The sequence below is a fragment of the Gekko japonicus genome, unplaced genomic scaffold (assembly GCF_001447785.1).
Source record: "Gekko japonicus isolate JY-2015 unplaced genomic scaffold, Gekko_japonicus_V1.1 scaffold4387, whole genome shotgun sequence".
In the NCBI taxonomy this organism is placed as follows: domain Eukaryota; kingdom Metazoa; phylum Chordata; class Lepidosauria; order Squamata; family Gekkonidae; genus Gekko; species Gekko japonicus.
In genome coordinates this window covers 32,847-49,115 of record NW_015166568.1, presented here as the reverse complement: position 1 = coordinate 49,115, position 16,269 = coordinate 32,847, and the positions used below count along the sequence as shown (strand labels likewise).

Here is a 16,269-nt window from a genome sequence, read left to right as displayed (position 1 = left end):
GAGGGGATGGACAGAAAGGGGAGACATGGGCACAGAGATGGGCCTTACCCAGGGAAGTATGATAAAACAGGCCATGAGAACAAATTGGCAAGGTCAGCCACTTTAACCGATTGCCCACATGCTAACTGATTGGAGGGCTCTTCCCCTGTGTGAACCTTGTGGTGGAAGGTAAGGCTTCACCTCTGACTCATCCTCTTTCCATACTCCAGGCATTCATATGGTTTCTCCCAGGTGAACCTTTTCATGTGCCTTTCGATGGCAGTTTTGAGAAAAACACTTTCCACACTCGAAGCATTTATATGGCTTTTCCCCAGTGTGAACCTTTTGATGTACAGTTAGGTGGTCATATCGAGAGAAACTCTTTCCACACTCCAAGCATTTATACGGCTTCTCCCCTGTGTGAATCGTTTGGTGTCTAGTTAAATGACTACAGGAATGGAAGCACTTTCCACACTCTAAGCACTTATATGGCTTCACTCCAGTGTGAACCTTTTGATGTGTAGTTAAGTGGCTACTCCGAAAGAAGCTCTTCCCACACTCCAGGCATTTATAGGGCTTCTCCCCTGTATGAATCCTATGATGTGCAGTTAGGCAGCCATTCCAAATGAAGCTCTTTCCACACTCCAAGCATTTATATGGCTTCTCACCTGTATGAACTTTCCAATGTGCAGATAGGTGGCCATTGGAAAAGAAACTCTTTCCACACTCCTGACATTTATATGGCTTCTCTCCAGTGTGAACCTTCTGATGTGTAGTTAGGTGGCCACTGCACAAGAAACTCTTTCCACACTCCAAGCATTTATATGGCTTCCCCCCTGTATGAATCCTTTGATGTGTAGTTAGGCTTTTTTTCTGAAAGAAGCTTTTCCCACACTCCAGGCATTTATATGGCTTCTGCCCTGTATGAATCCTTAGATGTCCAGTTAGGGTGGCATTCTCAGAGAAGCTCTTTCCACACTCCAAGCATTTATATGGCTTCTCCCCTGTATGAATCTTTTGATGTGTTCTTAGGTGGACATTCTGGTAGAAACTCTTTCCGCATTTCACACATTTATATGGCTTCTCTCCGGTATGAATCTTTTGATGTTTAGTTAGGTGACGATTGCAAAAGAAGCTCTTTCCACACTGCAAGCATTTATATGTCTTCTCCCCCATATGAGTCTTTTGATGTGCAGTTAGGCTACTCTTATGAAAGAAGCTCTTTCCACACTCCAGGCATTTATATGGCTTCTCCCCTGTGTGAACCTTTTGATGTGCTGTTAGGTGGCTATTGTCAGAGAAAATCCTTCCACATTCCAAGCATGTATACGTTTTCCAGGATGTTGTAACAGTCAGAAATGTTCTAAAACTGAGTCTGTAGCCCAACCCTTCCTTATCCATGGAATCGTAGCTTCCCTTTCTGTTCCACGTTTCATCCTGGGCGGAGACCTCAGGCTGAGTTCTGCTCTGACAGTCAACCAATTCCTTCCACTGCCTCTCTTCTGTTTCCCTTGTCATTCTGCACTGTCTCCCCGGCAGCACTTGATCCCCAGACTTCGCTTCTACCTGCAGGTCTTCCACTTTTCCCGCAACCGTCCTTCCTGATTCCTTCTCACTCGCCATCTCCCTCACATCTGCAACTGCAAAAGAGAGACAGAAATCAAAGACGAATGAAAAAATACAAGTACCAGGTTGGGAATATTGGTTGATGTTGTTCCTTGCACCTACCCTTTAACTTTTTCCTTTGTTTGATTTATCTATGTTATGTCGAATAAAGGTTTTCTGTTTCTGTTCAAGTACCAGGTAGCAGGTACAGTCAGTGGCGAATGGTGCTTTCTACAATGAGAGCTGGGGGCCTGGAACAACCTCAGTAATATCTAACCACACACCAGGATGTCTTGGAAAGGGAGAAGGAGTTGATCCAAGGAAGACTGACGGGTTTTGTTGCTTCTCTTACAGAAAGCTGCTATTGAGACAACATTAAGATTAATGTGTTTTGTGTTGTTAATTTACGAAGCACGCAGAGACAGAATGGGAAAATAAGTGCTTTCCCTTGTTTAAAGGAAAAGGTTGTTGTAAGGCTGAGACGGAAGGGAGGAGAACAATCTAAGCCACTCTGAGTCCCCATAGAGGTGAAATAGTATTTGGATGGGAGGCCACCAAGAAATTCTAGGGTGTTATGCAGAGGAAAGGAATAGCAAATATCCTCTGGTAGTTTCTTGCTTTGAAAACCCCTATCGACACACCATAAGCTGCCTGCAACTTGATGACATGTTTGGTGTAGTGGTTAAGAGCCAGTTTGGTGTAGTGGTTAAGTGGGCGGACTCTAATTTGGGAGAACCGGGTTTGATTCCCCACTCCTCCACTTGCACCTGCTGATGTGACCTTGGGTCAGTCACAAGCTCTGGCACAGCTGTCCTTGAAAAAGAACAGTTTGTGTCAGAGTTCTCTCAGCCCCACCTACCTCACAGGGTGTCTGTCGTGGGGAGGGGAAGGGAAGAGAAGTTTGTAAGCCGCTCTGAGACACCTTTGGGTAGCGAAGGGCAGGGTATAAATCCAATCTCTTCTTCTTCTTCTTCACACTCACTCAGCTTAGAGGGGACACTGCTCAGGAGGTATTATGTTTCGGAGTCATCAACAATAGAAGCCATTTCCTCCACGGGATCTAAACTGTGTAGCCAGGAGATCAGCAGTAAATCAGGGAAACCTCCAGGACCGACCTGGGAGACGGCCACCTTAGGCAGAGCTGCTCATTCAGTACTATCTCTTTATCTATCATAAGGGGGCCACACATCTAATAACACGAGATAGCCCCTGCAGTGAACTATGGGGTTGGTGAGTGGAGCAAGGAGGAGTGGGCTCCCAGCTATAATAACAGGAAACGGGAACGTGGTGGGCAGTGTTCCCTCTAAGCTGAGTTAGTGTGAGCTAGCTCACAGTTTTTCAGCCTCCAGCTCACACATTTTTTGTCTTCGCTCAGGAAGGACGGCTCCAGAGCAAACTAACTTATGCAGAATTTCTGCAGTAGCCAAATAGTTCACTCACAATTTTAATGCCAGTAGCTCACGAATTAGAATTTTTGCTCACAAGACTCCACAGTTTAGAGGGAACATTGGTGGTGGGAGTTCCTGGAGGTCAACTGGGCCAGGAGAAATTGGCACGGGAAGAGGTCGTCTTCCGCATGACTGAGATTTGAATCATCCTGTACGGGAAGCCCCAAAGGAAGCTCTCCAGGAAGGAATTGTACTGAAAATACTTCCTGTTACAGGCAAAAATTATGGTTGAACAGAACTTGAGGTGTTGCAGCCCCAAGAAGTCCATGTAAGCTGAGAGAAAAGAGAAAAGAAAAGAAGAAGTAAAGGCTGAAGGACTCTGAATTGTGCCTTGAATTAAATAGTATGTTGTGATGATTGGGGGGATTGTTTTCAGGCAGTTTAAATTTAAAACAAGGAGAAAGAAAATATGAAAATGTTTGACTCTGTTTATAGAGATGAAATTGAAGTTATGGCTCATTGTAATCAAGCTTATTGATGATCTCCTCTCTTGGGTTTTTAGGTAGTAGCTGGTATTCTTTACTTTCTCCCAATATATGTAGTTACCCTTCCCCTCTTTCTTTGTAGTTTTTGGTAGTTATATAAAATAATTTTAAAAATTTCCTCTGGGGGAACCAAAAAAGAAAGAAAGAAAAGAACTTTAGGTGTTAACCCAGAAAGGGTGCGGGGGTCTTTCCCATATTAAAAGATACTGTGAGTGAAGCAAGTTATGGGGTTGGCGAGGGGAGTGAGAGGCTTGGGGACTAGTCTATATTAATAAAGGGATAGGTCTGTCCCATCTTTTTGCGGCAGGCGTACCTGCCAGTTTGGTGTAGTGGTTTGGAGCGCGGACTCTAATCTGGGAGAACCAGGTTTGATTCCCCACGCCTCCACATGCAGCTGCTGGTGTGACCTTGGGTCAGTCACAAGTTCTTTCAGAGCTGTGCTTTCGAGGGCAGTTCTTAAGAGAGCTCTCTCAGCCCCACCTACCTCCCAGGGTGTCTGCTGTGGGGAAGGGAAGGGAAAGGGATTGTAAACTGCCCTGAGACTCCTTCAGGTAGTGAAGGGCAGGGTATGAATCCAATCTCTTCTTCATCATCAGAAAGCAAGGCTAGCCACTGGAAAACTGGCCACCAAATACAGGATGACCTTGGGGGAAGCAGTGCCAAGAAAGAAGGGAACAACCTGGCCCAGATTATCCCTGGAACATCTCTATGGGGTCTGCAATGGAAGCAAATGTCTAGTCGCAAGGAGCCAGGAGGTAGCACAAACAGGGAGGGTGGTGAAATACCACCTTCCTTCCTCTTCGACTGTGTCAGACAACAGACAGCTCACAGGAGACTCCCATTTTCCTCTCCAGCAACAGTTTGCCTGGAATTTTCCACCAAACCCAGCTGATTCCACTCCAAGGGGTGGTGCCTCAGGAGGCCCTCAGGCAGGGGCCTTGCCCAGCCCTGCAACCAGGGCTCTTTTTGTAGAAAAAGCCCAGCAGGGACTCATTTGCATAACAGGCCACGCCTAACAGCAGAAACTCATTAGCATATTAGGCCACACCCCTGACAGCACAGCTCATTGGCATATTAGGCCACACCCCCATGTTACCAGAAGTGTGGTCATCCAGCCACACCCACCTTTCCCTTCTTATTCTGTTCACCTTGTTTGTTGTCAAAACTCAGGGCCTTTTTTGTAGCAGGAACTCCTTTGCATGTTAGGCCACACATCCCACACACGTAGCCAATCCTAATGAGTTTCTGCTGTTGGGTGTGGCCTATTATGCTAATGAGTTCCTGCTGGGCATGGCCGACTCGGGAGCCAGCCGGAACTCCGTTCCTGTGCGTTCCTGCCCAGAAATAGCCCTGCCCGCAACCAAAGACCATCGTGTCTAAACCCTTTTTCAAGTGCCAGGGACTGACTTTAGACATGCAGACCAGATGTTCTGCCACTCAGCGAGGGCCCCTCTTCGGGCCTAGTCGAATCAACAGTGCCATCCCTCCTCTGTCACACAAAGAAAAGACCATGGGAGAGCCGCTCTGTGTCAAGATACAAAGGCCAAAGAAGAAAACTGGAGCTGCGGGGATTTTCTAGCGGAAACCTAACCGGAGATCGTCCTTCTCTACAGATCAGAGCAGCCTTCATCCTACTCATGAAGCTGCCTTCTACTGAATCCATCAAGGTCAGTATTGTCTGCTCAGACTGGCAGCAGCTCTCCAGAGTCTCAGGCAGAGGTCTTTCACATCCCCTACTTCCTGGTCCTTTTCAACTGGAGGTGCCGCGGATTGAACCTGCGGCCTTCTGCATGCCAAGACGATGCTCTGCCACTGAGCCACGGCCCCTCTCCCCCAGCACAATTGACTCCAGCATAAGCTGTGTTAGTTCCCAAGGGGCTACTGCACTCCGGCTTGATTTCTGATTCAGAGGCTAATTTCTAACCTGGCCATGCCCTCTTGACCGGAAACTTCTGTCACCGTCCACCAATGTTCCCTCTAAGCCGTGGAGTCTTGTGAGCAAAAATCCTACTTTGTGAGCTGCTGGCATTAAAGTTGTGAGTGAGCGATTTGACTACTGCATCAGTCAGTTTGCTCTGGAGCCACCCCTTCCTGAGCTGAGACAAAAATGTGTGACCCTAACCCTAACCCTAACCCTTACCGAGAGAGGCCACCGTCTCATAGTTTTCCTCCAGCACTTCCCAGTAGAAGTTTCTTTGGGCTGGATCCAACAGACTCCATTCTTCTTCTGTGAAGGACACGGCTACCTCCTCAAAGGACACTGGGGATCTCTGAAAGAGGAAAATATGGCCCAGCTGATAATCTATTCATGTCACCGAACATTCAAGAAAGAAAGAAGAATCCCACTGGACACTCGATTAAAAGAAGAAGAAGAGATTGGATTTATACCCCGCCCTTCACTTGGAGTCTCAGAGCGGCTTACAAACTCCTTTCCCTTCCCCTCCCCACAACAGACACCCTGTGAGGTGGGTGGGGCTGAGAGAACTCTGACACAAACTGCTCTTTTTCAAGGACAGCTGTGCCAGAGCTTGTGACTGACCCAAGGTCACATCAGCAGGTGCAAGTGGAGGAGTGGGGAATCAAACCTGGCTCTCCCAGATTAGCGTCTGCGCACTTAACCACTACACCAAACTGGCTGCAGTACCTCAAACTGATGGCAAGCAAAACTGCATTACTTGTTTCAGCCTCTGACAGTTATACTGGAAGTCTCCAAGAAATATAAACTCAGAAAATTGCAAGGAACTGGGATTCTCTTGGCTGAGTCCAATGAAATGTTAAAAAACCCCAATTGACTGTAAAGCTGATCCTATACTATCTTGCATGTTTGTCCCCAGAAATACATAGAAGATTTCTGCTATAAACATTTTTGTCTGCGGAGGCACTCTGTGTTACTCTAAAACTTGCATCCAGTTCTGTAAACATAAACTGGCCTAATTAAAGTCAAGGTGTCTTTTGTTCTGTTTTTCCCTTGACAAACCGAAGGCCTATTCACTCCAGGCCTTGTGATCCTTGGGGCTTGGTGGGTGAGAGATGCAGGGCACAAAACTCCCAGCACAAACCGGCTGCCTCAAAGACCTTTACAGATATTTGTGCGTTGTGGAATGACAGCAATTTGTACAGCACGCCCTTCAATGGAAAGTAAGCCACTGCACGATCTCATTCGATTTTGGATTTCAAACAAAAGCAACAGTTTAAAGCAAAGATAACCAAATTGCAGAAAAATCACTAAATTGGGAGTAGGGGAATTAGTTTTATCTGGAATAATAAAATGAAAGCCAGGAGTCTCAAAATTGGCACAAGCCTTCAGGATGCCTGCAGGCGCTGCGACGCTGAAGATGAAGGAAAGCGGAACATCCTGGGCCACATTAACAAGAGAACACCCTTCTGCTATTCTGCAGTGGAAGTGATGGTTTACTCCCAAGAAGACTGGACGGTGGAGGCAGCAAAGACAGGGAGGGTGGGGGTGGATCCCCTCCTTTGCAAAATGAACCTTCAGACCGGTTTTCAGTTCAGAGATCTTCTTGAGGGTGATGCTCATTGGAATGTATGCACTGAGAATACAATTCCGAGAGCAAAATATGGCCAGACACCTCTTTGGGTGTAGCCCGTGGATTATGCAAAAAAACCCAACAACACTGTGTGGGCGGCAGTGTTACAGGGCCCAATAAGGACAGACAATGAACCCTGCAGGATCAGACTTGAGGGTCCATCTAAGTTTTTAAAAAACAAATAAACCCTGGCCAGCTGCCAGGAACACATTCAAGTGAGTGAAAACAAAAGCGCCCCCCCACACACACACAGATCCTACCCAGGAAACCCCTCTCCCAATGCTCCCCCCTCATCACCTCTTCCTCTTTCACTCCTCTTCACGCACATTTCCCCTCCCCTCCCCTATTCTTGCCCAAGAGCTGTTGAGGAAATCCTAAACTCACCTTTCCTGCAGATACTGAAGAACCAAATTCTTCCTCCAGCCGGGGGAAACGAGAAAGAAGAGAGGCCCAGTGGAATTCCATGTTCCCCAAATTTCTTTCTCCCTGTCTAGGACAAACTGTCCCCAGGACACCCAGAAAAGGCAGGGTTGGCCTTTCTGGTGCTTGCGAGGCCTTCTGGGAAACGTAGTCCCCTGCAACAAGACCCAAAAACCAAAGTATTTGGCAACCTGAGGGACCACCTTTCCCCATACATACCCCAAACGGTCGGGGTCTCAAAATCGACTGGCCCTCCCAGGCCCCAGGGATGCCAGGCTGGCTACTACCAGGGCCCGGGGCCTTCTCAGTGGTGGCTCCATACTGGTGGAACGAGCTCCCAGAAAAGATCAGGGCCCCGTGGGATCTTTTACAGTTCTGCAGGGCCTGCAAGACGGAGCTCTTCCACCAGGCCTTCAACTAAGGAGCCATGGCCAACAATCCCAATTATAGAGCCCTGGGTCTTGGCTTTGACATCTACTGCCTGCGCCGCCACTCATATCAGGAAGGTCATGGAGCAGAACATTCAATTAGACCTTGCCTGCACTCATACAGTAAGGTAAAGGTAAAGGTTCCCTTGCTCAAAAGCCTGTCGAATCCGACTCTAGGGTTGCGGTGCTCATCTCCGTTTCAAAGCCGAAGAGCCAGCGCTGTCCGAAGACGTTTCCATGGTCATGTGGCCGGCATGACTAAACACCAAGGCGCATGGAACGCTGTTACCTTCCCACCGAAGTGGTCCCTATTTATCTACTTGCAATTTCTTGCTTTCGAACTGCTAGGTTGGCAGGAGCTGGAACTAGAGACGGGAGCTCACTCCGTCATGCGGCACCCGGGTCTCGAACTGCTGAACTACCGACCTTCCACAGCCTGCAGTTCAGCGTCTTAACTACTTGAGCCACCGCAGCTCCTACTCATACAGTACACCATCGTTAAGCAATAACTAATGATCGCCAGCACTTTACGATACCGAATTGTTTTAATTGAACTGTTTTTAGATTATTTTATGTGGGTTTTAACGGTTATTTATGTATAAAATTGTGTAAGCCACCCTGAGCCTACTTCACAGAAAGGGTGGGGTATAAATTAATTAAATAAATAACAATAAAAATAATAACATGGAAGAGAAGGCTTCCTGTTTCATTTGCTGCCTTGTGGGGCAGCCTCCTGTGTGTATGCATAAATCTTCTTCCTTGTTTTATGAAACCCCCTGCTTCAGTGACCTCTGTCTTCTTCAGGCTCAATACAAAGCTTACCTCACAGCAGAACCCCAAACCCTTTCCACTGGCTACCCCAAGAATATCACATGGCCGAGGGGAAGGCTTCTACCACGCAAACAACAGTGGAGAACTGGAAATACAGTAATCATGACATCCCTCCACTATTTGTAATGGAGCCAAAGGTTTATTCATGAGAAGCCAGGAAAGTGCCAGCAGCAGAGACAGAAGGGTGAAAAATATCCACTCTGTGAAAAAGCACAGGGGGGTTTAACCACTTCCCTGATCTGTCAGGGCTTGTGTGGGGAAATTGTTGGAATGCTGGACTAGGGTCATGGAGCCCGGGGTTCAAACTAAGACTCGGATGAGGGTTCCTGAAGGTCATCTGTACCATGAGAAATTGGCCAGTGAAGAGCTCTTCTTGAGCACAACTGGCACTGGATTCTTACTACAGAGGAAGCAGCAAAGGAAGATCTTGAGGAAGGAATTGTACTGAAAACACCATTATAGAAGAAAAATATGGCAAAACAGAACATACGGTGTTAACCTGTGGAGGGTGCAGGGGTCTCTCCCTTGTGAAAGAATACCGTGCGTGCAGCACGTTATGGGGGTGGCAAGGAGAGTGAGTGGGGGTCTCATCTGTATTAAGAAAGGGATGTGTCTGTCTGTCTGTCTTTTTGTGGCAGGCATATTTCATCAGGAATCAAGGCCAGGCACTGGAAAATGGGCCACCAGTTTTAGGATGATCATTGTGGGAATAGCAGTGTCAAAAACAAATGGAATCATACTTTCCTGACCCTGATGCCTGTGGGGTTTCAAATAAGGCAAAGGTTTACTCGTGAGAAGCCAGGAGGCATCACAGAGAAGAAGGGTCTGTCTTTTCGTGGCTGGCATAAAAGAACAGAAGAACATAAGAGGAGCCATGTTGTATCAGGACAGTGGCCCATTCAGACCAGCACTCCGTGTCACACGGTGGCCAAAACCCAGGTGCCAAGAAGAAGAAGAAGAAGAAGAAGAAGAAGAAGAAGAAGAAGAAGAAGAAGAAGAAGAAGAAGAAGAAGAAGAGGAGGAGGAGGAGGAGATTGGATTCATATGCCGCCCTTCACTACCCAAAGGAGTCTCAGAGCGGCTTACAAACTCCTCCCCCTCCCCACAGCAGACACCCTGTAAGGTAGGTGGGGCTGAGAGAGCTCTTTCCAGAATGGCCCTTTCAAGGACAGCTCTTATCAGAACTATGGCTTGCCCAAGGTCATCCAGCAGGTGCAAGTGGAGGTGCAAGAACTCCAGAAGCCCTTCCACTGTTGCTCCCCAAGCACCAGTAAAGAGCATCACTGCCCCAGATAGAATATGCCATCTGCATCTTGTGGCATACCTCATCAGGAACCAAGATTAGGCACAGGAAAACTGGCCACCAGCTTTAGGATGATCACGGGAGCAGCAGTGCCAAAAAGGAAGGGAAATGCAATATCCTGGCCCAGATTTACCTCCAGAGCATCCCTGTGGCGCTTGCAATGGAAGCAAAGGTTTACTCATGAGAAGCCAGGAGGCAGCACAGGGTGGAAAATATTCCCTCCTGTACAAAACAAAAGACGCTTCTCTGAGTTTTCAGACAGTGTGGCATAGTGGTCAGAGTGTCCGATTAGGATCTAAGAGGACCAGCTTTAAAGACCAAGGACTCTTCCCTGGATACTTCCTGGGTGACCTTGGGCCCATAACACACTCTCATCCAGACTAACTTCACAGGGTTGGAGCAGAGGTCCATCAGTGGCTATAGCCACAAGGTATAGGTAGGAACTCTCAGTCTGGGGAAAGTGATGCTCTGTATTCTTGGTGCTTGGGGGGGAGGGGCAACAGTGGGAGGGCTTCTAGTGTCCTGGCCCCACTGCTGGACCTTCTGATGGCACCTGGTATTTTTGGCCACTGTGTGACAGAGTGTTGGACTGGATGGGCCATTGGCCTGATCCAACATTGGCGTCTCTTATGTTCTCATGAGGATAAAATGGAGGATGCTCTCCAGGGCAACTGATTCCCCACCATGTGAAACAGGGCCCTGGACTAGACCGACAACTGGACTGGTCCAGCTGTACTTAAAAAACAGAAATTGCTGACTGGGGGAGTTGATTCTTGCAGCTGAAGAAGCAGAAACCCCATTTTGTTTCTCCAGGGGAAAGAAGGTAGGAGGGTCCCTGTCGGAGGGAGCGGGGGGGGAGGGGGAAGGAGGCCAAAGTTCTCCTCCTTGTTCTTCCAAACTTCCAGAAAGATATTCCCTGCACTGCACAACAGGGAGGAGAGAAGGGATTCCCCCATACACCATACATCTTGTTCTGCGTTAATTCTTTTAAATTATCTGATGCCCTACAGCAGTGATGGCGAACCTTTTAGAGACCGAGTGCCCAAACTGCGACCCAAAACCCACTTATTTATCGCAAAGTGCCAACACGGCAATTTAACCTGAATACTGAGGTTTTACTTTAGAAAAAACAACTCATACATTAACTTAAGATGATCCAAACAAAGTAAGGAAAGCAATCCCAAATGCTTTCATTTACTTAAAATTATTTGGCAGAGAATCCGACACTTTAATGATGGTCTGGGCCTGGCTGGGGCGATGGCGTGCCCACAGAGAGGGCTCTGAGTGCCACCTCTGGCACCCGTGCCATAGGTTCACCACCACTGCCCTACAGTAAAGGCAAAATGGTCATGGTCCATCTGTCTGTTAGCGTTCTGACGGTATCTGATGCTCTGAGGTGAAGTGGACACGGCCTAGTCTGGACTTTCCTTGGCTCCTCCCTGATCTTAACTGGCCAAGGAACAGCAGAACGTTAGGAGGAAAAGCAGCGTCTCTTGCCTGGCTTCTCTTCCCCGGCCTACCACCTTCCTCACAGTTGACTTTCATGTTCTCCTCCAAGATTTTGCCTGGAACGTCTCTCCCACGATTTTCATAAAAGGAGAAAGATCCTTACCCAAAAAGGCCACCGTCTCATACGTTTCCTGCATCACTTCCCAGTAGAAGTTCCTCTGGGCTGGATCCAGGAGATTCCATTCTTCCTCCGTAAAGGACACGGCTACCTCCTCAAAGGATATTGAGGATCTCTGAAAGAGGAAAATAGGGCCCAGTTGGCAATCTATTCCTGTTATCAAGCATTCAAGAATGAAAGAAGAAGCCCATCGGCCACTCAGTTGCTATAAAAAAAATGGAATACATCAAACCTTCAGAAATGAAAACCTTCAAGAAATAGAAACTCAGGAAATTGCACAGAACAAGGCTTCTCTTGGTTAAGTTCAATTAAAGGAAAAAACAAACACCCTATTTGACTGTATACCACTTTTAACAATACTATCTTGGACATTTAACCCCAGAAATATATGGAAATTTCACAGAAGGTTTCTGTTTTAAACATTTTTTTCCCTGCAGAGGTGTTCTGTGTTACTCAAAGGCTTGCATCCAGATCTGTAAACATCGACTGGCCTAATTAAACTCATCCTGTTTTTGTTCCATTTTTAACCTAACAAAGCCAAGAGGCCTGTCCATCATGTGATCCTTGGGGCTTGGTGGGTGAGAGACGCGGGGCACAAAATACCCAGCACAAACCTGCTGCTTTGCAGCAGGCCTTGTAAAATGACTCCAGTTTTATACAACATCCGAACAGATTCTGGATTTCAAACAAAAGGCGAAGATTTAAGGCAAAGTTACACATGAGGCACGAAATTAGCAAGGGATGAATTATTTTTATCTGTCATCACAAGATGAAAGCTGGGAGATGCGAAATTGGACACCAGCTTCAGGATAATTGTGGGAGTCGAGATGCCAAAAATGGAAATGGAAATACCCTGGCTCCGATTAACAACAGAAAATCCCTCTGCTATTTTGCAATGGAAGTGATGGCTTACTCCAGAGAAGCCAGGATGGTGGAGGGCAAACCAGGGAGGATGGAGGAGAGCCCCTCCTTCACAAACCTTCAGACCAGCCGGCCATTCAGAATCAGAGATCGTCTGGAGGAGGATGCTCCCTGGGGTCGTGCCCTAAGCCAGAGAAAGCAACAGTATGTACTGAAAATAGACTTACAAGAGCAAAATACAGCCGAGCACCCCTTTTGCGGGTTAGCCCCTGGAGCGTGCGAAAAACAAAACTGCGAGTTCAGCAAGCGACAGGGCCCAATAACAACGAACCCTGCTGGATCAGGCCAGGAGTCCGTCTGCTCAGGCTGGTTGCAGGGAGGACATTCAAGTGGGTGAAAACAAAGGGGGGGGGGCCCTGCCCCATACAGATCCTTGTCTCTAAGCTGAGTTAGTGTGAGCTAGCTCACAGTTTTTTGGCCTCTGGCTCACACAGTTTTGTCTCAGCTCAGGAAGGACGGCTCCAGAGCAAACTAATGTATGCAGTAGCCAATTTGCTTGCTCACAACTTTTAATGCCAGTAGCTCACAAAGTAGAATTTTTGCTCACAAGACTTCACAGCTTAGAGGGAGCATTGGAGGGGGGGACCCCCTTTCTCCGCGCTCCCTCCGGCCGGCCCGCTCTTCATCTTCCCACGTATTTAAACTCCCCGGTTCTTGCCCAAGAACTCTTTTATGAAAACCTCAACTCACCCGTCCTGCAAGCGTGCAAAAGCCAAATTCTCCCTCCAGCCAGGGGGAACCAGGAAGGAGAGGCGCCTCCCGGAATGCCACACTCCCTCCCCAAATTTCCTTCTTCCCCTCTAGGACCACCCCCCTTCGGGAAACCGAGACTCGCAGGGCCTTCTGGGAAATGCAGTTCTCTGGAACAAGAAGAAAGTCTTAACGGAATAACAGGAGTCCGTGGAAGGTTTTCTCATTCTTCTGTGGTTGTTTGGGGCAGCTTGCTAGGACGTCTTCACTGCATGAGACACCAGCTGGCGCAATGGGGAAGAAGCCCTTTCTGCCCAAATCTTTGACATTCGTTATCGCGCGGCGCGTTGTTCTCCCGTTGGGAACTACACTTCCCAGATGCCCTTGCGAGCCCCAAAGAGGTCCTCCCAGGATATTCTAAAAGGTAAAGGTTCCCTTGCTCGAAAGCCAGTCGAGTCCGACTCTAGGGTTGCGGAGCCAGCGCTGTCCGAAGACGTTTCCGTGGTTATGTGGCCGGCATGACTAAACACCAAGGCGCCGGAACGCTGTTACCTTCCCACCGAAGTGGTCCCTATTTATCTACTTGCAATTTCTTGCTTTCGAACTGCTAGGTTGGCAGGAGCTGGAACTAGAGACGGGAGCTCACTCGGCACCCGGGTCTCGAACTGCTGGACTACTGACCTTCCACAGCCTGCAGTTCAGCGTCTTAACCACTTGAACCACAGCAGCTCCAGGTGTCATATAAGCAAGGCGTTCATTTGCATCTTTAATCACCCCTAGATGCAAGGAATATGAAATTGAGCAAACTTCAGAGGACAGCGGAAGACAGGAGGGCCTGGCGGGATCTGGTCCATGGGGTCGCGAAGAGTCGGACTCGACTGTGTGACTGAACAACAACAAGGTAGCACCAAAGTCGCAAAAAGACTGTGACTGAATAGTTGTATCAGAGCCCAGTATATCGATGGCATATGAAATGCTTACGTCTTCCTTCTGGGTAAAGCAAAGAGAACAGGTTAAGGAAATGGCCAGCCAAAGAAAACTAAGACAAATAGCAACTGGTTACATGAATGCAGTGACTAATTACTCCAAAATAACACACAAGGTGCGTGGAGGCCCCCCACTCACACACGGAAGACACTAACCACAAGAATGTGGTGCTCATTCTGACTGGGTGTGTGGATGACGTCTGGCTGCAGTCAAATTGGCAACTCTGGCTTTGTGGCATCTTCTGCTGAACACTGCCGAGCAGATGCAGGGAGCATCTTACCACTCATGTGGCAATTCCAAAGGGAATGGAGTGCTTCTGAGCATGTGCAGAGGTTTTCCCTTTGTGAGGGAAGAGTCTGTTTGGATATGGGACTTGCTCTGGAGCCTTTAAGCATCAACACACGGCCGGTCGTTTCCCCTCTAAGGAAACCTGGAAGAAACCACATGGACACTCTTGGTTTAAACGCTTTAACAGTCATTCGAAAATATAAAACACGGTACAGAACTAGTAGCAGAACCAGTGTGGTGTAGAAGTAATGAGTGTCAGGCTAGGATCTGGGAGACCCAAATTAGAGTCCCCGCTCTGCCACTTATGGCTCCTGGTGCCCTTGGTCCACTCACACCCTCTCAGCCTCACCTACCTCACAGGGCTGTTCTGAGGATAAAGCAGAGAGGGGAATGGCATAAGCTGCTTGGGTCACCACTAAGGTTGAGGCTCTGTTGGGGTGATTCTGCATCTAGCATTTGTTCCACATTTTCTCAACTGGGATGAAAACATGCAGCTCAAAACCACATGCAAATATCCCGGGCCAATGCCTTACTGACTGCAAAGTCACCCCTGAAAGGCCATAAAACGACCATAAATCTATGCAGAAGATACCATAAAGTCCGATGACCAACTCTTCTTCCCTTCCTGCGAATGTAGAACATCATAAAATGTGACATTATAAAGACGTGTATTTCTCCACCTCTGCCTCACAGCAGAGGGGTTGTGGGCAGGGTTCCCTCTAAGCTCAGTTAGCGTGAGCTAGCTCACCGTTTTCTAGCCTCCGGCTCACGCATTCGTGTCTTCGCTCAGGAAGGGTGGCTCCAGAACTGATTGATTTATGCAGCAGCCAAATCGCTCGCTCACAACTTTAGTGCCAGTAGCTCACAAAGTAGAATTTTTGCTCACAAGACTCCACAGCTTAGAGGGAACATTGGAATCCGCCACTGAACTCAGACCGGCATCTACCACTATATCAATCTATAGGGGGTGGTGCATCTACCCAGCCACCTGAATCCTCCTTGATTGTTTTGGGATCTGGCACCTTAAGGGTTAAAGTGAGGAATCTGCAGAAGGCTAGAGAGGACCAGAACACGGCGCCAGAGCCGGATGTAAACAATGCCACCGCCCCCGGCCCCTCCCCGCCCTCTGGCTGTGACTTTTCTCCCTGGGAAATCGGACCTCCTGCAGCTCTTCTCCCCGCTCCCTGAACGGTGCTGCTGCTGCTGATTGTGTTCTTGTGGGTGCAGATCTCCGGGAAAGCGCTTGGCTGGACGAGTGGGGAAGGAAAGGTAGGCTCAGCATCTCCAGATTCAGACGACTGTGGGCAGCAGAAGCTGCAAAAGGCTTTACTCTGCCTGGGATTTTTGGAGAGCAGCGCTTGCTCAGAGAGTGCCGGACTATAGGTGGTCAAAGGGATAAAGCGGGGGGGGGGGATAGTTCAGTAGGCGGAGGGCTTCAGTCTCACGTGAAAGCTCTAGTGGGCCTCTCTGACGGTTGTTGTCTCCTGGCACTGGGAATCAGAGGATTAGTGCCTCTCTGAATGTGAAGGAGAGTGTTCCCTCTAAGCTGAGTTAGTGTGAGCTAGCTCACAGTTTTTTAGCTTCTGGCTCACACATTTTTGTCTTAGCTCAGGAAGGATGGCTCCAGTGCAAACTAATTTATGCAGTAGCCAAATCGCTTTACTTTAATGCCGGCAGCTCACAACTTTAATGCCGGCAGCTCACAAAAT

General features: G+C 48.2%; 1 protein-coding gene across 1 annotated transcript in view; it reads right to left on the bottom strand.

The window, feature by feature from the left end:
- Nucleotides 1–13: 13 nt before the first annotated feature.
- Nucleotides 14–16,269, bottom strand: part of LOC107111392 — a 47,394-nt gene continuing 31,138 nt past the window's right edge. The window contains exons 5-9 of the mRNA XM_015412358.1: nucleotides 13,286–13,455; nucleotides 11,660–11,789; nucleotides 7,450–7,640; nucleotides 5,658–5,787; nucleotides 14–1,619 (exon numbers count right to left, since the gene is read on the bottom strand). Coding sequence (XP_015267844.1) covers nucleotides 214–1,619; nucleotides 5,658–5,787; nucleotides 7,450–7,640; nucleotides 11,660–11,789; nucleotides 13,286–13,455 — 2,027 coding nt within the window. The 3' untranslated portion in view covers nucleotides 14–213. The remainder of the gene's footprint in view (nucleotides 1,620–5,657; nucleotides 5,788–7,449; nucleotides 7,641–11,659; nucleotides 11,790–13,285; nucleotides 13,456–16,269) is intronic.